Source organism: Musa acuminata, chromosome BXJ2-6 (assembly GCF_036884655.1).
Source record: "Musa acuminata AAA Group cultivar baxijiao chromosome BXJ2-6, Cavendish_Baxijiao_AAA, whole genome shotgun sequence".
In the NCBI taxonomy this organism is placed as follows: domain Eukaryota; kingdom Viridiplantae; phylum Streptophyta; class Magnoliopsida; order Zingiberales; family Musaceae; genus Musa; species Musa acuminata.
The window spans coordinates 33958081-33978131 of NC_088343.1; the positions used below are offsets into that span (position 1 = coordinate 33958081).

Genomic DNA, 20051 nt, shown 5'->3' on the forward strand with positions numbered 1-20051 from the left:
TCGAGCAAATGGGTTCGATTTAATTCAGAGTTATGTTTCGTATGTCATTTGACTTATAAATCTGATGTCGAGTTATGGGTCGATGACAATATTACTGATATAATATCTACATGAAAATTAATTGAATATTGATGTGTGCCAAATTGTATATGTCAATAGTTATTTTGAAAATTTAAATCATTATTGATGTTCATATACACAAAATAAATATGTATATCCATTAAAGTACTAATTTTTTAAAAAAATACACTTACTTTTCTAAGTTTGCATATAAAATGAATAGTCAAACAACTTTCAAAGGAGTGACATATATACATAATTTAAATATTTGTAAAAAAAATTTATATAATATTTGAAATAATATATATGAAAATTTCAAAGGATAGTTATGCACAACTGTTCATATTTATGGGCAGCTAAATGACAGGCTGTGAGTGAGACACAAAACCCAAACGACCAATGTTTTGACATGGCTGCAATTCCTCCCCCATGTCAGAACACAAGGCGAAGGAGCTGAAAAAGGCAAAGGAAGACGAGGATTCCTTCACCACCTTTCCTCATCTTCCATGACATTCCTTTTCCTCCTCCACTTCCCACCCTCTCTCTTCAACACCTTCCACCTTAAGCAAAGACCGCCATGCCTCGAAGGTCTTTGAAGCCTTTGTCCACTCCAGTCCATTGCTGATCCCTTCCTTGCTCCTCACTTGTTGGTGCCTCCCATCTATCCGAAATATTCCTCCTTTCCTCCTCTCTGCCCCTAAAAGTTGCATCTTTCCTCCAATTTCCTCCCTTCTGTCCCCCATCTCTCCCAAAGCTTGTATTTTTCCTTCCTTTTTGCTTCTTTGCTAATCCTTGTTGGTTGTGAATCTTAGTCTTCTCTTGGGATTGCTGGTTTTTGTCATCAAGATGTTCCTTTGAGTGCCGACAACTTCAGTCTGCTGTCCGATTTTTCGGTATTATGTTTCTTTGGATCATGGAATTTGGAACTCGATTCTAAAGTTCGGTCTTTGGCAAGTTTGGATCTCGTTTCTGTCACTGGGTCTTGGTTTCCATGGGTCTTTGCCATGGAAAACAAATCCAAAGCCCTGAAATACAGGAAGAGATCCCCAGCGTTGAGGAACCTTCTGAGGTTCCAGGGATCCCCAGGCAACCCAAGTTCCCCTTCTACAGCCCGAACCCCCTCCGAGGTTCTTACAAGGACTCACCGGCCAATACGAGTCTGAACTCAACACCACTGCGGTTCCTCAAGCGGCCGTTCCCTCCTCCATCGCCTGCGAAGCACATTAAGGCCCTACTTGCTCGCAGGCATGGTTCGGTGAAGCCAAATGAGGCGTCGATCCCCGAGGGGAGCGAGGTTGAGCTTGGCTTGAATAAGAACTTTGGATTCTCGAAGCAATTCTTCTCAAAATTCGAGCTTGGCGAGGAGGTTGGGCGTGGGCATTTCGGTTACACTTGCACCGCGAAGGAGAAGAAGGGAGATATGAAGGGAGAGGAGGTGGCCATCAAGGTTGTTCCGAAGGCAAAGGTTGGTGTTTTATGTATCTTGATGTCTGATGATCTTGGTCTTTTCTAGTGCATAGACTTTGTACCTAAACATATTCATTTTTGCTTGCCATGTTTTACCGACAGTCTTGAAATCGTATATATCATGCCTTCTCTTGGCACTATCGATTGATTGATTTGTGAATATGTGATGGTGAACATGGTCAACAATTTCTAATTGAAGTTCAAACCGTTCCTATAAATTTCTTAAAATCTTGTCATTGTCTTTGCAAACTTCATTGTTACTTATTTTCTTTACTCTACAGGTACTATTTTTGTGATTTTATCATAATCATGACATATATAGTATGCTTAAATAAAAAAAGTTGTTATTTGTTGCTGTCTATCTTGATGTGCATTTTCGTTTCTTTTTTGCCGATACATATCATTTGAGTGTTTCCTTTTCTGTTGGTATAATTCATGTTTGTGGTTTGTACATTCATTTGCATTCTTTCTGTCACTTCTTTTAGGTCTCCATGAATGCTTATTAGTATCTATAGTTTCACAGTTTATGATGTTACAATAGCTAATTTCTAATAAACTTTCTAAAAATGGACGTACCCAATACATGAGGCCCCCGCCAATGCGGGGTTTGAGGAGGGTCAATATACGTAGCCTTACCTTTAAATATTTAAGGAGGCTGTTTCTGTGAGTCGAACCCTGGTCTCTCAGGTTGCATAGGAGCAACCTTCTAATGAATTTTCTGTTGTTTAAAATATTTTTACTATCTGACCAGAATATCTGGAAATGGTTTGTTTCTGACATAGTCGAGCTGGATATTTTTGACATGTTATTGAATATAAAATATATAGAAGGCTGTTCTTCTCTGCACTATCAATCAGAATTAATATAAAAGTTTAAAAATGGCTTAGATGTTCTTGCAATATTTTTTATATCTATTACATGATATATACCATGTCTGAATTATCTTTATGCTACACCATTCTAGTTTATTATTGGTTTATACAGTTTTCTTGTTCTTAGATTCCTTTGGTTTGAACTTACAATATTACGCTCAAATATTGCTTTACAGGTTCCTAGATACTATTAACAATTTGATGTACTAACATACATTTTTTTAACATGCATCCGATTAGCCAGTAACTCGATGTCCCTTTCATGACGTGGTCCAAAATGTTTAAGCATAAATGATTAGTAATGAGCCCATGTAACCTCATATACCAATGCAGCCTATCTGTGTCTAATTGGGTATACAAGTTTTCCTGCTTAAGGTCTGACATCCTTTTGAAGGTAACAACTTTGGCCCAAATTTAATCTTTAGGGATCTGATGCGGGTCTAGCTTGTAGAAACCCCATTCTGTCACATGTTAACCCACATGGAGTAGCCTGCAGAGTTGCTTCAATCACGATTATCATGACCCATCTTGAAAGACTCTAACTCAAATGGGCTTCCAACATGTCTAAATTGCCTATGCGCAGTTGCTTCTAGTAAAGCCCATTTAACCTTATTCGCCATCATAATCCACCATCACTTTGTTGTGTATCTAATTGTGGCTTCACATTTGCAGCATCTTTCTGTATGTTGAAAATCGAACATGGAGTTTTAAGAAAACCTTTGTTTATTTACACTTATATTCAAATGCTTGATATTTTACTTTGTATCATTATATAAACCCAAAAATCGTGTTAATTGTCCAATGTTTCAAATCTATTAATTTTAGAAAACTATGGATTATGATTGGCTATATGGATTATCATTCATCTCTTATTCGATACATGGTAATTGATAAATTTTGATGAAGGTATATGCAGTTCCTGTTGTATAGGAACTTTGTTGTTCATGCCCTTCAAATTAGGTCAAGAAAATACAATAAGTTGATGAGATGAATTTCTAAAAAGTGCAGTCTGGAGAATAATATGATTTGGTGAAATTTGAACAGTGATAAGATGTTCCCCTTTTTGCATTTTGGGAATCTCTCTTCCGATAAATGAGCTCCTAGGTTCCATGTTCTATTGATATTTTATTGCCAACTGGCATTTTATTCCAGGATCTCCAAATGTGCATTTCTTTTACTTCTCTACTTATTTTAGGGATCTGGATCATTTTTCTAAGAATCACTGCTTGGAAAGAGAGTGGAAACTGTTGTTGTCCTGTCATGCACTTGATAATTTTGCATGATCTTCTTCTGGCACTAGGTATGTATTTTACATAATCTGTGTGCAAAATAAGATTTCACATTTTTTTTTCCAACCCACCGGACAGTGCTTTTGGAAAGGATGAAGATTCAAAAAGGTAAATGGCTTCACAGTTTCTACAGTGGAAGCTGTTGTTGCCCTTTCATATGCATGAATAACATGCATTCTCCTCAAAATGATACTAAGAGTCTAAGACTGTTTTTACATGGTCTATATAGGAAAACGTTTTTCATAAATTTTCCCTCTGACATTGGATTGTCTTTGAAAGAATAAAGATGTAAATTATGTATGTGCAAGTAGCACATATTCTCTCTATCTTTATCAATCAGCTTTCTCATGCATCATGGCTTTCAATATAAAGATGTACAGTCAGAGCAAGTAGCACAGATTCTCTGTGTCTGACCACTTTAGTCATGCATGCTAACTTTAAACAAGGAAAGATGAAAAGTATGTAAGAAAAAGTAGCACAGATTCTCTTTATCTAAATCAATCACTTTATCATGCATGCTGGCTTATACAACTCGGGTCAGACTTAGGAAATACATGAATGCAGCTTCCTCTTTTAGTTAATTGTCATTTTGTGTATGATAATATTTTGTTCTGGTTGTTTGGGGCTTGGGGCTTTTGACTAGGTTGTCCCTAAAAAACAAAATGGCGAAACAGGATTTATGTGATCCACCCTCGATAGCGGGGCCAAAACTTGTTATTGCAATCTTTTGTTGGATGACTCATCATATTGCCTTCCTATGATACCATGGTCAAGAAATTTTCTTGGGTATGTTTACTCAGTAAATAGAACTTGAATAATGTCACATAATTGTTCAATTCATGTACATAGTTTAGTAGAAAATGCAAGCATCCTCAGCCCAGTCATGTGTGTGAACACTTTGCAGATGACAACTGCTATTTCTATTGAAGATGTGCGAAGAGAAGTGAGAATATTAAATTCTCTCACAAGACATAGGAATCTAGTGCAGTTCTATGATGCTTATGAGGATGAAGATAATGTGTATATTGTGATGGAGTAAGTGTATGCTTCTTTTCACACTTTAAAAATCTAGTGTTAGATTCATTCATCTTGTTGTGGAAATCTAGGGGGCATTCATTTTGGCAGTGGCACAGGGACATGCATGCATAGTCATGAGAACAACTTACTTTATATTTCAGAAATTCTCTTATTGGATGAATAAGACAGTAGTCAGCTAATTAACTTAATATGGGCTTTAACTTGTCGTTCCTGAGATTTGTTTAGCTGTCCAATATTTGTAACTTCTGATATAGTAGGTGAAGATATCACCTTTTTGGATTAGCAATATCTAGATATTATCAAAATTAGAGCATTTTGCTGGTGAGAAGTTTACTTAGATATTATGATTAAAGAATTAGCATGGCAACGATAGAAATCAACATTTTCATTATAAAAGTTGGTGTTGTTTAACTTCTTAAAATTAATTCTCCATTGGAACCCACCGCTGCATTTGCTATAATTCCATTAGTATAACAACAGACAGGGCCTCATGAAATATTCTATTTTCAAAAGCTACAGTGCTAGGTTTATCATTGTGTATATATGTCTTCAAATTTGATTTCATACTTATGTTATATAAGGGTACTTTCTGAAGATATAAAATTTTATTTATCCTTTTCCTGATATTATATTTTGTATATTGTTCTTTCGTGTTACTTGTAGATGTCATCTGGGGAACAATTAATTCACTACTATGTAAGCTGAGCCATCGATCCGAAGGCTTTCTTCTGTTACCTTTATAGGGGACTGTTCAATAGAAATCCTATTCAAGTTGCATGCAAATGACTTCCGGTTCCCTTTCATCTTTCCTTCATTATGCAACACACTGGCATATAATATAATTAATTTGAGTATAAATCAAATAGGCATCACAACATGGCTAGTTAATAAATTTTCCATTTGGTAGCTATAACATATTGGTACTCCATGTTGCATTGTAATGCTTATAGAGACTGACTGCAAAGTGCAAAACACATGCCCAGAGGGAGCATAGTCTCAATTACTGTGTATAGCTCATAAACTATAAAGCTATCTGGGCCTTAGATCAATTGTACTTATAGAACTGACTCTATTTGCAACAGGTTATGCAAGGGTGGTGAATTACTAGAAAGAATTCTCTCAAGGTGCTTCTATATTTAGAATTGAATCTGTCAATTGCCTTTCTGAGGATGTTGGTGTTGAGATGATCTCTTCTGCAGACTGGGATGAAATTTGGTCAGTGATAATCATTTTTTTTATTTATAGGGGTGGGAAATATTCAGAAGAAGACGCAAAAGCTGTCATCTTCCAAATTTTGAGTGTCATATCGTTTTGTCATCTTCAAGGTGTTGTTCACCGAGATCTCAAGCCAGAGGTAGTTGCTTCATCAAACTGAAATATCTTAATTTTTCAAGTCATGATTTCTAAATTTGACAAATGTGGTATAATGATTTTGTGATCATTTAGAGTTGTGAGCTCTCTCCATGTGTCTAACTCATAATTTAGGAGACTCATGTTTGTACTTTGTTGATCTAGAATTTTCTTTTTCTAACGAAGGACGAGAAGTCTACCTTAAAGGCCATAGATTTTGGCTTGTCAGACTTTGCTAAGCCAGGTTGGTCTGATAAAATTATTCTAGCAGGCCGTTAATTCTTTGCTTCCAGATGTTTCGTAATTTTTAATTTCAGTTTGTAAAAGAATGATGTTAACACCACTGATACTACAGATGAGAGATTGAATGATATTGTTGGAAGTGCATATTATGTGGCTCCAGAAGTTCTTCATAGATCTTATGGAACTGAGGCAGACATGTGGAGTATTGGTGTAATTGCATATATTTTACTCTGTGGAAGCCGCCCTTTTTGGGCCCGCACGGAGTCAGGTATATTTAGAGCAGTTCTGAAGGAAGAACCAAGTTTTGATGAAGCTCCATGGCCTTCTTTGTCTTCTCAAGCTAAAGATTTTGTTAAAATATTGCTGAACAAGGACTTCCGCAAGAGAATGACTGCAGCACAGGCCCTTTGTAAGCTCCTCATTATCTCGATACTGTTAAGAAAAACGGAATAAGCCAGTTGATAACTAGAAATCTGATAAACTGACCTTAGGTCATCCTTGGCTTTGGAATCCTGAAGAACTTAAGATCCCTCTGGATATTGTAGTGTATAAGCTTGTAAAAGCTTATATATGTTCTTCTTCTCTAAGGAAATCAGCATTGAGGGTATGCTTCCTCTACTTATTTTAAAATGAAGAAATTGATATCCCTCGTATCTTTTCTGTCTTGTCACTGTGCACCATTTTAGTTTCTCTGCATCTGTGTACCATTTGTTGTTCTGCATCCCATACAGAAAAGAGCATATACAACAGATAACTGCCTTTTCTCTAATCTATTGGTTGTTTTGTATATGACAGGCTCTTGCCAAGACCTTGACAGTAGATCAGCTCTATTACCTGCAAGAACAGTTTTCTTTGTTAGGGCCAAACAAGAGTGGCTATATCTCGCTTCAAAATTTTAAGATGGTTAGTTCTTTTTTTTTTTTCCACTTTTTCTGAAATGAGCACAATCTTTCTTTCCCATGAATATTTATATTTGTTCTCACATTTTCAGGCCTTGTTAAGAAACTCCACAGATGCAATGAAGGACTCGGGAATTCTTGATTTTGTTAACATGGTATTCCTTTTCAGAATCATTCTAATTAGCTTAAGAAAATTCTTTCTGATACAATTACAAATCCTAATAATTCTTCCTCCATTGGTTGTTTTGGACTCAGGTGAGTTCTCTTCAATACAGAAAACTAGATTTTGAAGAATTTGCTGCTGCAGCCATAAGCGTACATCAGATGGAAGCATTGGATGCTTGGGAGCAACATGCTCGTCATGGTTATGAATTCTTTGAGAAGGATGGGAACAGGCCTATCATGATCGAGGAACTTGCATCGGTATGAATCAAATATAATCACATGTCCAAAAAACAATCTACGTTGGTATTCCCAACTGTTCCTTGTCGACCGGGCATTGAAATCTTGATTCAGCTGCAACAATTTTTTCAAGCACTCTTAAGAACTAGCTCTTGTTATTCTTTGCAACTTCTATTATGTTATTGATAGTTATGCGCTTGCCACAGGACCTTGGGCTAAGTCCATCAGTTCCAGTTCACGTTGTTCTCCAGGACTGGATAAGACATTCTGATGGAAAACTCAGCCTCCTGGGATTTGTTAAACTTCTTCATGGTTTTTCTTCACGCACAATTCCAAAAGCTTAGCATAGTTCAAGGACAAAGATGTGCAGCAACGGCTTATGGCCTAAAGATTCGAGGAAAGTAGATACAAGACAATCCATACATGTGCCGAATCGAGTTAACTGAGTAGGGCAGATGAACCAAGACAGCAGCAGTCGCATGTGGTGATACATTCGGTAACTTACTCTTTCATAAGATGCTTTTTGTTTAGCCATGTCTATGGTTAGCATGTCGATGTTGTTAAGAAGAACGTACAGACGAAAATAGCAACATGTAACTTGAGGAGGCTGAAAGGAATTGAGGCCTCCAAATAGGGTTCAATAACTTGTAGTACGCGGTCTTTTTAATCCGAATAAGATCCTCGGGCTGTTACATGTGATGAGAAGGATTGTGATTCTCAGGGCTTAAAATACTGTCCGTCAAATTTTTCTCCAGACATGAAAGAATATGTACTTCTACAATGAATCCTTCCAGAAGTCCCTGGGTGTTTCTAATTGTGGTTCAAGCTATAAGATTGCAGATACTATCTGACTGATTGTTGCTTAGTTGACAGTTTCTCCAAACATATTTCATTTATGGTTTTGGCCTCTTGATGTCAGTCACATTGAGAGTGGTGAATCCACCACCTTGATGATAAGCACTTGGAAAACTTATGGGGGTTGAGTTAGGTTCTTCTTCAATGTTTAAGCATTGCTTTTTATCACACTTTGAATTAAAATGAATAATATCTAAAAACAGCTTAGATTTTGATCATATGACATCTCAAGTTAGAATTACCGTATAAATTTCATCTGCATTTCATATTAGAGGGTGTAAGTTCAAGGTTTGAGTGCTTAGATGCTAATAGTAGTATTAGAATCAAGAATGCTTAATTGAGATATCGAACTCACTATTAATTACTGATGGGTTTCTCCCCACGGAAGAGCATTCTTTCTGAAGATGATATGCAGCTGATAGATACTTTAGAAACAATCAATCATGACTTATTACATAGATTCAGAAGAATTGTTCTTCCAAGCTCATCGGCGTATGAGCCTACTCGAAGCTTAGGAAACAAACATACGAGTAAATTGCAGTTCAATAAATACCGCGACTCACATTTTGCTTAAACTGAGAATGGTAAATGCAGATGAAATTTATAAAGTTGGGTGACATTATGAGATTGTTCTAAAGGTAAAGTGACATGCTTTTTAATTGAATGAATGGATGCTAATTCCTAATGTTTGGTACTCAACGTCCTCGATTTGCATCAAAGATTCCAACTTTTGAGTAGAAGGTTGATGCAAAGATAGACTTGGCTTTCGAAGACAACTATGTGTAAATCATTGATATCTTTATAAATCAATCTAAATTTTTATTAATTTTGATATGAAACTAATTAGAAGTGTTATGGGTTAACTAGTCAATAACTTCGTTTGTCTAAATCACTAATTAAAATAGTTTAAGTTAAAATTAATATAATATACTCATCAGATCTTTATAAGTTAATTTTAATCTCTATCCATTTTCGATGTTAGACTAATTGAAAATGTTACAACATAAAGATAAGATTTATTTCAAATTAGAGTAAATTTATATCCATCCTTTCCAAGGCAGCCATCCACCCAAAAACAATATGCTCTCTTTCAATACTCTTCCTCGGGTGGGGTAAAGGAGATAGGAAAAAAAATATAGACTATACTTTAGAGAGAGAATAATCTATTATTATTATTATTTTTGAATGTCGATAGTCGATCGATCAATAAAGTAAGGATTCTTATGAAAAGATTATTTATGCACTTTTAATTTAAATCTTTCTTGTTATTTATTCTATTGGGTATTTATTTTTTCGCTCCCCATCGTTTCTCTCTCATGTCTTTTCTTGTATCAATATTCTTACTTAAGTAATTAAATTATATATTCATTTTTTATTTTTAAAGATTATCATATATGATTTGATTTAAATAAAAATATATATTGGTTGATGATATTATTTTCATCATATTCTATAACATCTATTAATTAAATAATGGAATGGTTCCAACTAAAACTAAATTTGAATAAATGTCCAAATAATAATGATAATAATAAATTTGAATCCCTTCCTCTTCAAATAGAAGTAAATTTAATCCCTTATTCTTTAAAAAAGAGTAAATATAAAATTTATGAACCTAATTGGACTTAACAAATTATGTTGGCTTGGAACGTGATATAAATAGGAGCGAGAGCGAGGGCCTCTCTTCTCTCTCTCTCTCTCTCTGTCTCGCTTGGGGTCGATCGTTGCTGAGGAGGACGAGGATGGCGGAGCAGCTCACCGACGAGCAGATCTCCGAGTTCAAGGAGGCATTCAGCTTGTTCGACAAGGATGGCGATGGTGAGATCCCTCTCTTTCGTTTGGTTCCCTCTTTATTGATCCGACATCTTTGGTGTCGCAAAGATCACGCTGCCGATCCCGTTTTTCCTCCTGTTGGGTGGGCGAGACTTTTGTCTGCAAAAGGAATTGTTGACGTTCGGTTTCGGACGATTGTTTCTTTTCATGGATGTGGATCCTTCGTTGCTGTTGTCATGAATTGGATGGCTGGGTCTTCGATCCGTGCTTCGGAATCCGATCAAGAATCGCATGGGCTACGAATGCTTCTTGGAGAAATTTCTGTTGTTTGTCCTTTCTCGAATGGAAAGGAGCGTTAGGTACCAGTACGGATTAGGGTTTGTATCGGACGTGTCTGGGAACGATCCTTTCTTTTGAGCCGTAGAGAATCTTCTCCTCCTCTTGATTTGGGTAAAATACATGATACGGCGTACATTAGCGATACATGTCTCACAACTGCATTTCTGATCATGCTGAATTCGTGATGGTACACATTATCATTTCTAGTTTATGATAGATTATCGAGTGAAATTAGATGGTGGTGACTGTTCTCCATTGTGCACTTTTTGGTGTGAGGATTTGAAATTGTAGAACTTTTCCAAAAACTTCAACTAGGAATCCAAATTCTGAGTTGCTGAAATATTTAAATTCCAATTTCTGATTAAAGTTTGTTGTTGGTCGGGTAATTTCAAGCAATTCATGCATAGTCAGGGCTTTGTAAATTCTAGGATTTGGAAACTACATGGATTGTTGAATCTGGAGGTTGGAACCAGAAATTGTGTCTGGCTCAAATCCCTATGAACTTTCTGTACTACAATGAGTTTTGTAACTTGAATTAGAGTGAGATTTGGATTACAATGAAAAGGGCATATCTATTTGTTATAACCCATCATGCCTGTTAAAGACAGTAGTAGACACCATGAACATAATGTTGGAAGTGCATCTTGTGCCTGCACTGATTTTGTTTGTACTTGTAACATCCCACCTGATTATACTCACCATTGAACCTCTTTTATGTTTCAGTTGGAGGTTCCATTTTTAGTCTGGTCTCTTGGTTCTTCAGCTATTTGACAGCTGATAGACCTCCGTGTGCAGCCTACAAACTCATTTATAATCCTAAACTGCAGTTGCATGGAATTCTAATTATTTTGATCGCTAACCCTTTTTGCTTCAAGAGTTTTGGGTTTGAGTCAGCAAAAGATATCGTGACCTAGAGTTGTCAATAAGTGCAGCAGCAGGAGAAAGGATTACACTACCATATTGTGTGGATGCTTTTTGTGTTGGGTCAGCAGGTATCTGGCAGTGATTTAAAAAGCGCTAGGCGCCAAGGTCCAAAAATGCTCGAGGCGCTCGCTCGAGCGAAGCGAGACGCTAAAATATAAAAATATATAATATAATTAATAAATATAATTATTTAAAATTTTAAATAAAAATATAAAATATATAATATAATTAATAAATATAATCACATTAACAGTATAAGCCTGCTGACGGAGAAACGAGGAAGCAGTGGCGAGCGGCGGAGAGCGACGACAGCGACAGCGGGAAAGGGAGCGGGAGCGGCGAGCAGTGGGAGGCGCGAGCAACGGGAGGGCTCGCGGGAGGCGCGAGCAGCGGGAGGTGCGAGCAGCGGGAGGCGCGAGTAGCGACAACGGGAGCAGGAGTGACGAGCAGCGGGAGGCGCGAGCGGCGACAGAGGCAACGTTTGCGAGCAGCGACAGCGGCGAGCGGCGACAACGGCAGCGTTTGCGAGCAGCGAGATCGGGATCGGGAGCGGCAGCGGCAGCGGGTTAGGGTTGGGTAAGGGTTATATCGGTTTAGTTGGTTCGATTGAACCAACTAATAACCGAACCAGGACCGAACCAGATCTAAAATCCTGGTTCGGTAGCCTTGGTTTACCTAGGCGCTCGCCCGAAGCGCCCAGCGCCTGGGCTCGGGCGAGCGCCCAAGCGGCGCCTGTTTGAAGCGCGCCGCCTGGGAGATTAGCGAGGTGCTCGGGCCTCGCCTCGCCTCACCCGAGCGCCTAGGCGAGCGCCTTTTTCAATCACTGGTATCTGGTATGAGCATGTGTAGCTATAGAAGTCAGCATGACCCATTTTGACTCAACATTTCATGATGTGTGCATATACCATGGTGTTGGTGTGCCATGCAGGCTAAGACTAATAAGGTTGTCAATAAGTGGTTCAACGTCACCTGATAAAATGAAAGTGGAAAACCAGTTCCTCCGTGAAACTAACAATCTGTTTTCTTGACATGTAACTGTTACCACAGTTTGTCTTCGGAAGAACTGATCCAAGCAAGCAATTAGATGTGCTGGTAATTTTTATTTTGATGATAAGCTATTCATATGTAGTTGCTTTTATTTTTACAACTGTTTTTCAAAATGCTACATCAGTTGCTAATTTTTGGAAAAATAGGATGTAGTATTAGTTGTTCTATATTCATATGTGATGATCTTGCATATCTATTTCGATTGTGTAATGCTTGCTGACAAGTTTGTTTCCTGTACGGTTATCCAATTATAAGAGATTGAACACCATTATTAGGCTATGTAGTAACTGCATCGGCCGCTTCGACTTTTGTGCTCTGATGTATTAGGGATGCTTTTTACGAGCAACTATAGTAAGTTTTCTTTTCTTAAAAACTACAATGAATAAGACATATTACACTCTTCCTAGTCAATATCTGATTATGTTAATCTATAAGATACAAAAATTAAAAGATGGATAAAGGATTTTCTGTAATCATCAAAATTGTTTCAAAGTATATTAATTGCTTAAGTAGTCGAGTTAGTCTAGTTCATTATATTGGGACATAAATTTTGTGTTTTGTTTTTTATTTATAAAGACAAACTTGTTAAAAATTTTACTATCAGGCATGCCAGGTTTTGTAGCACATTGTCACGGACTTAGTTGGTTTTGCTTAAGTCGTGCGGTACCCTTGCGTGTCCATCCGCAAAAGTCAACCTCCCCGAAACCTTCTATGATCCCTTAGGACTTACAAAAGAGAAAACGAGTTAGAGAAAGCGCCTTACTCAGGATCCACAAGCAAACATTCTAGAAAACACTTCATAGCCAATACAAATTACAAACAGACTTTACAAGCTCTGAACGGTTGCACAACAAAGGGTCAAAATGATCCACTACAAACCGAATATCTCTCACAAGTGTCTACATGACACAACCTTTATTTACAAGCCTAAAACGGCTAGCAAATCCAACTAAAATGGGGCTATTAAGCCTTCGACCGTCCCTCTACATGTTGTGCAATGCATGAACATACCAAAAGATACGAACATACATAAGCATTATATCAAACATCCTGTTTAGAAGTTTGTCCGTGACATTCTCCCCCACTTATTCCTTCGACGTCCTCGTCGAAGCTTTTGTCGACATTGCAACTCCTCGCCTTTGTTGAGTCTTCAATCTTCTGCTCCAGCTGCAATGCGCCTCTTGGCTCTCAGCTGCTCTCCGCTGCTGTTGTTGAGTAGTCGAACTTTTGATCCGTCATGCTGTTTCAACTCGCCAATGACTTTGACTCTAGTGTGGGGTTGGTTGAGTTGTGTTGATCGTTGTTAGTTCCTGCGGAACCTTTAGATGAAGGAAAAGACCATCCTTTTTACGCTAGTCTCTCAAATGCCTCATGCTGCTTGAACTGGGTGGATGCTTGTTAGAGTTTTAACGAGCATCGCCTCGCAACTTTTTTGAAGTTTTGGGTCATTCTTCCAAAAAATTTGCCCATTGACTCTTCTTTCACTTAGTTGTCACTTCCAAGTATACTCGCATCACTTTTGCTTTCGATTAGCTTTCTGTTGGGAAATGAAGCAGACAATCTACTCTCAATAGCACTGATCACCATTGGTGAGGATTTGACAACTATTATCTTTCATTATCTTCGAAGGGTCTTTGAACCTGTGCAGAGCTCCTGGATAGATAAGAGAATTGTGGTACTCGGTTTCGCCCATTCTCTTAAGAGTTGAGAAGGCAAAAGTTACTTGACTTCGCCTGCCTCCTCGAAGGTTGTACTCCCTGCATCGAGTTGGTTACTGGCCTTCGCATGCTCTTTGCTCACACTTTTGAAGCACTTGAAGTGTTTGCACTCCTTGCGTTGAGTTAGCTACTGTGATTTACCTTCTCAATGCCATCGAACATCTGGAATGCAGGAAGTTTTCACTCCAACTTGGAGTAAGTCTCTAATAGTTTTGGTCGCCTTTGGGATTGTATCATCTTCTCCATCAACCCTGCTGCCTACTCCACAGAGTAGCAAAGGTACAACACCGCGTATTGCCTGCTTCGTTCCTTGGTTGTGTATTCTTGCACGACCCGAGGTCCTTCACTTTTGGCTATCTTGATGAGAAGCTCACTGACATCGATCTTACGAAGTTCCTTGACCTTTGCCCTTTAGCCTTGTCCTAGTACTTGGAGTTTGCCTCTGCATGCTCCACCTCCTCGGCCCCTTTCACGACTAAGCGCTCTCTCTCCATGAGAGCAAGTGATCGATGACTTCACGGAAGTCCCGCCTCTGCAGTACCATGGCGCTGCCATGCCCATGGCCCTACTATCCGTCACCTCACATCTGCATCCATTTTCTTCACGATCGATAGATCTGCCTCTGTGGCACTCTTTCGAGTCCACCTTCATTCTAACTGATGCTTTGTTTTGGGTAGCTAAGTCCCTCTGGACTCGTCGTCGCTTCCTTGCCCCTTTCGACCCCCTGTTTCAACACCTTTGTGTTCTTCAAGCAATTCCCCTTGGTCGATGGAAAGACAGACTGTAACTCCCATACATGGCCTCTACTATCATGTTATAGGGTTTGCACCGATTCTATTCTCATTAGCTTCCTTGGTAGCAACGTTCGCTTACTCAACTTTATACTCTGACTTGCCAGACTACCTTAAGCGAATATAGGCTCTGGAGCAGTCCAACTCTCCAGCTGCTTTGATATTACCTCTGCATGACCAAATCCCTCCCATAGGACTCACTGGTTCTTGCATTCCAACTTTTTCCTCGGTGGTACATAGCCCTCATATGCTGATGACCAAGGCTTTTATCCGATGCAAAATTCGATGCACGCGCGGAAGACCCGCCTCTGCGGTACCATGGCTTTCACTTGAATCCATAGCCCTTATTGCCGTCGTGTTATTTATCGAAGTAGAACTCCCAGTAGCTCTCGATCATACCTCCATATAATGTAGTCCCTCACGGGACTATATTCGTGTGTATCGCATTGCCACGAACTATTCCACCACGATCCGCTGCACCATGTCGCCTCCTAGTGACATCTCCAGTGCATTCTGATCCTCGTGAGATGAACTCAGATCGTGATCCCTCCATGTGTGGCCTTTGCCAACACATCGCAGGGCCTCTTCCACCTTCGATTTTGTTCGCTCCTTTGACAATCGACCTTCGTCCACCCGCTCTTAGGTCACACCTAGACGAAGCACCACTCTATGACAGTCTATCGCCTAGTAGCTCCCGAAGTCCACCGACTTCACTGAAATTAGTACACCATTGTCTGGATCCTGGGCCTCTGCCCCTACCAGCACAATCTCCGCTGCATACAGCTTCCTTCTTGACAACTTGAATGGCAATACTATGGCATATTCTTCAAGAGTACTCGCTTCCACGTCCTTTTGCCTCGTGCCAAGGCCTTCTGAACCCAACTTCGTCTTTGCAAGTTGAGTCGTCTCAATTCCTCCGTTAAATGCATCTTTGAGGTAAGGTGCATGTGCCTCGAAGCTCCCTTCATCTTTGGCACCATGTAGGATGAGCCCGCTTCATCAAAATGAGGGACCCATGGAACGACATGATCCGCTCTTGCCTCTGCAAGAGTTCATGTCCTTGACTTCTGTCCAAGGAAAGCTCTGTGCCTTCGCTCCATGTTCCATCTCCCATGCTAGCTCCCTTCATGCGGCTTGGATACTTTCGCCAAGTTACACCCAAGTTGCTCTGCTTCTCGTTTTACATTGAGTTGAAGGTGGCCCTCGCGCCCACCATTCCACGGGTCAGCCCTTTGTTGAGTCCGATCTTCATATCGACTCCAAGTGTGCCTTCATTTGTGTTGAGTCCGATCTCCATATCGACTCCATATGAGTGTTTGTCCCACTCTGATACCATTTGTCACGGACTTAGCTAGTTTTGCCTAAGTCGTGCAGCACCCTTTACAAAAACCCTTTACAAACAGTGCATAAGTCTGCAAAGGTCAGTCTCCCCGAAACCTCCCATGGTCCCTTAGGACCTACAAAAGAGAAAACAGGTTAGAGAAAGCACCTCACTCGGGATCCACAAGTAAACATTCCAGAAAACACTTCGTAGCCAATACAAATTACAAACAGACTTTACAAGTTCTGAATGGTTGCACAACAAAGGGTCAAAATGGTCAACTATAGACCAAATATCTCTCACAAGTGTCCACATGACACAACCTTTATTTACAAGCCTAAAACGGTCAGCAAACCAAACTAAAATGAGCCTATTAAGCCTTCGACCGTCCCTCTACATGCTGTGCACAGTATGAACAAACCAAAAGACACGGACATACATAAGCATTACATCAAACATCCTGTTTAGAAGTTTATCCGTGACAACACGACATTTTTAGAAAAAAGAAAAAGAATCAAGAATATCCACAATCTCACACCTTGCACCATGAAGTATGCATTCATGGCATCAAATTCAATGGCCAAATTACTTAAACATTCATTATGTTGTGTTCATTCTTTTCTCCTTATTGATCTGTTTTTTCAAAGTTGGATAGATATTATTTGGGGTCGGTTACATTGAGCTTTTTCCGCCATTGAGATATGTGAAGAGCCATATCTTTAGTTAAATTAAGAATATTTAAATTTTTATTTATTGTTTCTATTAAAGTCCTTTTAAGTCTCCCTCTCTCTCTCCTTATACTACTAATAGTAATAATTTCATATCTTCTAACTACCATATCTGGAAGTCTCCTGAGCATACATCTATACTATCTTAAACAATTCTTTTTTATTTTATCTCTATCAAAGCAGCATCTAATTGTTCACAAATGAAAACATTCTAGCCTTGACAACATAAAATTTTTATTTTTATTTTTTCTTAACTGTTCAACACTTAGATCCATAAAAATTGTTAGTCCAACACTTAGATCCATCAAACATTATTGGTCCAACAACTGTCTTATAAATTTTTTTTTTAATCTCAAATGTATAAGATTTCTAATGTCCCTCGCTAGTTATTATGAAACTTTATTTGGTAGTAGGCTAGCTAGCTGAAACTAGGATTTAGTGACCTTGATATTCTTTCCTGTAGAACATTACTTGTGATTTCTTGTTGACCTAAAAAGCCCGTGAAACTTATTATTGATTCTTGAATATGAGCTTTACATATTCAATAAGAAAAATTGTCAAATGTTTTGAATTGCAGAGTCAAGAGAACTGTGTTATTCTTGAACTTCTTTAGCAGCTTTGACATGTTGTGTTGTTACCAATCTATGATTCTTTGCTAAAAGAATCATATGGTTGGTATATGAAACATAAAGTTAGTTTGCTAGGTCCTAGATACTGCTTACACTTCATATGGTCGGTATATGAAACATAAAGGATTTTGTATGTAGAGTGTGATTTACAAACTTGATCAACAATTCGAGGTAGTTGTTTCTCATTTCTTGTAATTCTACGGATCCCTTTTTCTTGTCCCCCGTGTAATTCATTTGGTTCTTGTTTCAAAACCTCACATATAGATGTGTTCTGTGGCAGGTGAATCTTTTGTTGTTGTTATCTTTTTATGGAACATATACTTCACATATTGGGCTGTCATGGTTTTGTTGCATTGTTAAGTCAGATAATACCTAAAGGCAAAGAAACATGTTTTGCTTATGATTTACTGCACTTTCCCGCATCCAGTCCTAACGCTTAACCTCGCATTTTCAATTATCTACCTCAAGATTACAGGTTGTGCTTATGCTTTCCACAATGTAAAAACAATAAAGGTCTAAAATTCTATTAATACTTGTGCTATTTGTTTGATTGTCAATACATTGACATGAGGAACTCTGTGATGCATGGATGTTTAACGCGCATTAGAGTTATGAGTAACTTGTCCATTTGGTTCAATTCACAATCTGTTCACGGGTCATAGTTATATGGACACTCACACTGTTCTCTTTTTTACCTTGTAATCTTAACAGGTTGCATCACAACCAAGGAGTTGGGAACCGTGATGCGTTCTCTGGGTCAGAACCCCACGGAGGCTGAGCTGCAGGACATGATAAATGAGGTTGATGCAGATGGCAATGGGACAATTGACTTCCCGGAGTTCCTCAACCTGATGGCACGCAAGATGAAGGATACCGACTCAGAGGAGGAGCTGAAGGAGGCCTTTCGGGTATTTGACAAGGATCAGAATGGCTTCATCTCTGCCGCTGAGCTCCGCCATGTCATGACCAACCTTGGCGAGAAGTTGACGGATGAGGAGGTCGACGAGATGATTCGAGAGGCTGATGTTGACGGTGATGGCCAGATCAACTACGAGGAATTCGTTAAAGTCATGATGGCCAAGTGAGAGCCCTCTCTCTGCAAGGTGAAATAAGAAGCCGGGGGGAATTCATTGCTGAAGGTAGGAAAACTTGATTCTATCTGTTCTCTCCGCTGCTGGTTATAGTTGTGAACACGTGAAGACTTGTGCTCTTTTGGTCTCTCTTACAGCCGGCGGTTGTGTTTCATTAGACTGTCCTCTTCTCTGTATTCTCAGAGCAGTAGGGTTTCACTTGGATCTATCTACATTGTCACCGTTTTGTTCTTTGCCTCTCATCATTCTAACATATGCAAAACCCCCTTTGACACAATGGAGATGTTTGTCCAATTTCTTGTCTTCTAATTTTATTTTAGCAGAGAACTTTCTAAATAATGAGGTTCTTACGAAGTTGGGAAATAGTGTATTTGTCCTCAATTTTGATACTATAATATTCTTCACATGTTACGATAATGATTTGATGTTCAACGGGGTTGGAGATTAAGAGTCAATCGAGATTCACTTGCGAATTTATCTCAAAATACAGTGTTGGGAGAGCAAACAATTAGGGTTGAGACCCTACAAGAATTGCATCAGGGGCATAGTTGATAAGCGATCCTTCAATGCTTAACTTAATTTGGATTTAGGGGAAGAGAACCCTACCTAGGGGTCAACACAACCATTTAGTTGATGTTATAATTAATTTCGAGAATGGTTATGTTCACCATCCGACCATAAATGGGGTCATAGAGTTGTGTTGCATTGAACTTGGAGGATAGAATAATACTTTCCATGCTAGAGTTTGATTCGTAGGTTTTGATCTTACATAACATGTTGATCGAATAAGGTTAGCATGTTGGTCATGTCGAGATGACATATCGGCTTGGTGTCGGTCTATGTCAATAACTGTTCAATATTTATCTTATCATTTACCTCTTGTCGTATTTTGACACATGAAATACGACTGTGACAATGTTTTATTTAACAGGTTGTCGTATCATGTTGTTGGACCTCTCATTGGTTGCTTCATGGCATTCGTGTATATCATTATTATCGTGAGATACTACTTCATGGTCAAATCAACTATAATATGACACTTTATGGCTGATTTGGCCACGTTGCCAGCATAAGAACCTTTATGTCACTTTATGATTGATTTGATTTCATCATCATCATCATAAGACACACACTTCATAGTCGATTATGTCGAGATGCTTTATTGCTATATACATATACATATACATATACATATACATATACATATACATATAC

At 38.7% G+C, this 20051-nt stretch overlaps 2 protein-coding genes across 3 annotated transcripts; both read left to right on the top strand.

Annotated features, from left to right (window-relative positions):
* Positions 1–449: 449 nt before the first annotated feature.
* On the top strand, positions 450–8325 carry LOC103988905 (calcium/calmodulin-dependent serine/threonine-protein kinase 1). Of its 2 annotated transcripts, XM_009407581.3 has the most exons (11): positions 450–1525; positions 4593–4723; positions 5809–5850; positions 5972–6080; positions 6242–6320; positions 6432–6728; positions 6811–6923; positions 7115–7222; positions 7311–7373; positions 7474–7641; positions 7827–8325. In XM_009407581.3, exons 1-11 carry the CDS (start codon positions 1052–1054, stop codon positions 7962–7964), a joined length of 1722 nt encoding a protein of 573 aa, XP_009405856.2. In that variant the 5' UTR covers positions 450–1051; the 3' UTR covers positions 7965–8325. The 2 variants fall into 2 exon arrangements, with proteins under 2 accessions (XP_009405856.2, XP_064969705.1); XM_065113633.1 differs by lacking the exon at positions 5809–5850.
* Positions 8326–10136: 1811 nt separating this feature from the next.
* Positions 10137–19130, top strand: LOC135615325 (calmodulin). The gene is made up of 2 exons (XM_065113635.1): positions 10137–10293; positions 18457–19130. The coding sequence occupies exons 1-2, from the start codon at positions 10218–10220 to the stop codon at positions 18828–18830; spliced, it is 450 nt and encodes a 149-aa protein (XP_064969707.1). The 5' UTR covers positions 10137–10217; the 3' UTR covers positions 18831–19130.
* Positions 19131–20051: the final 921 nt, after the last annotated feature.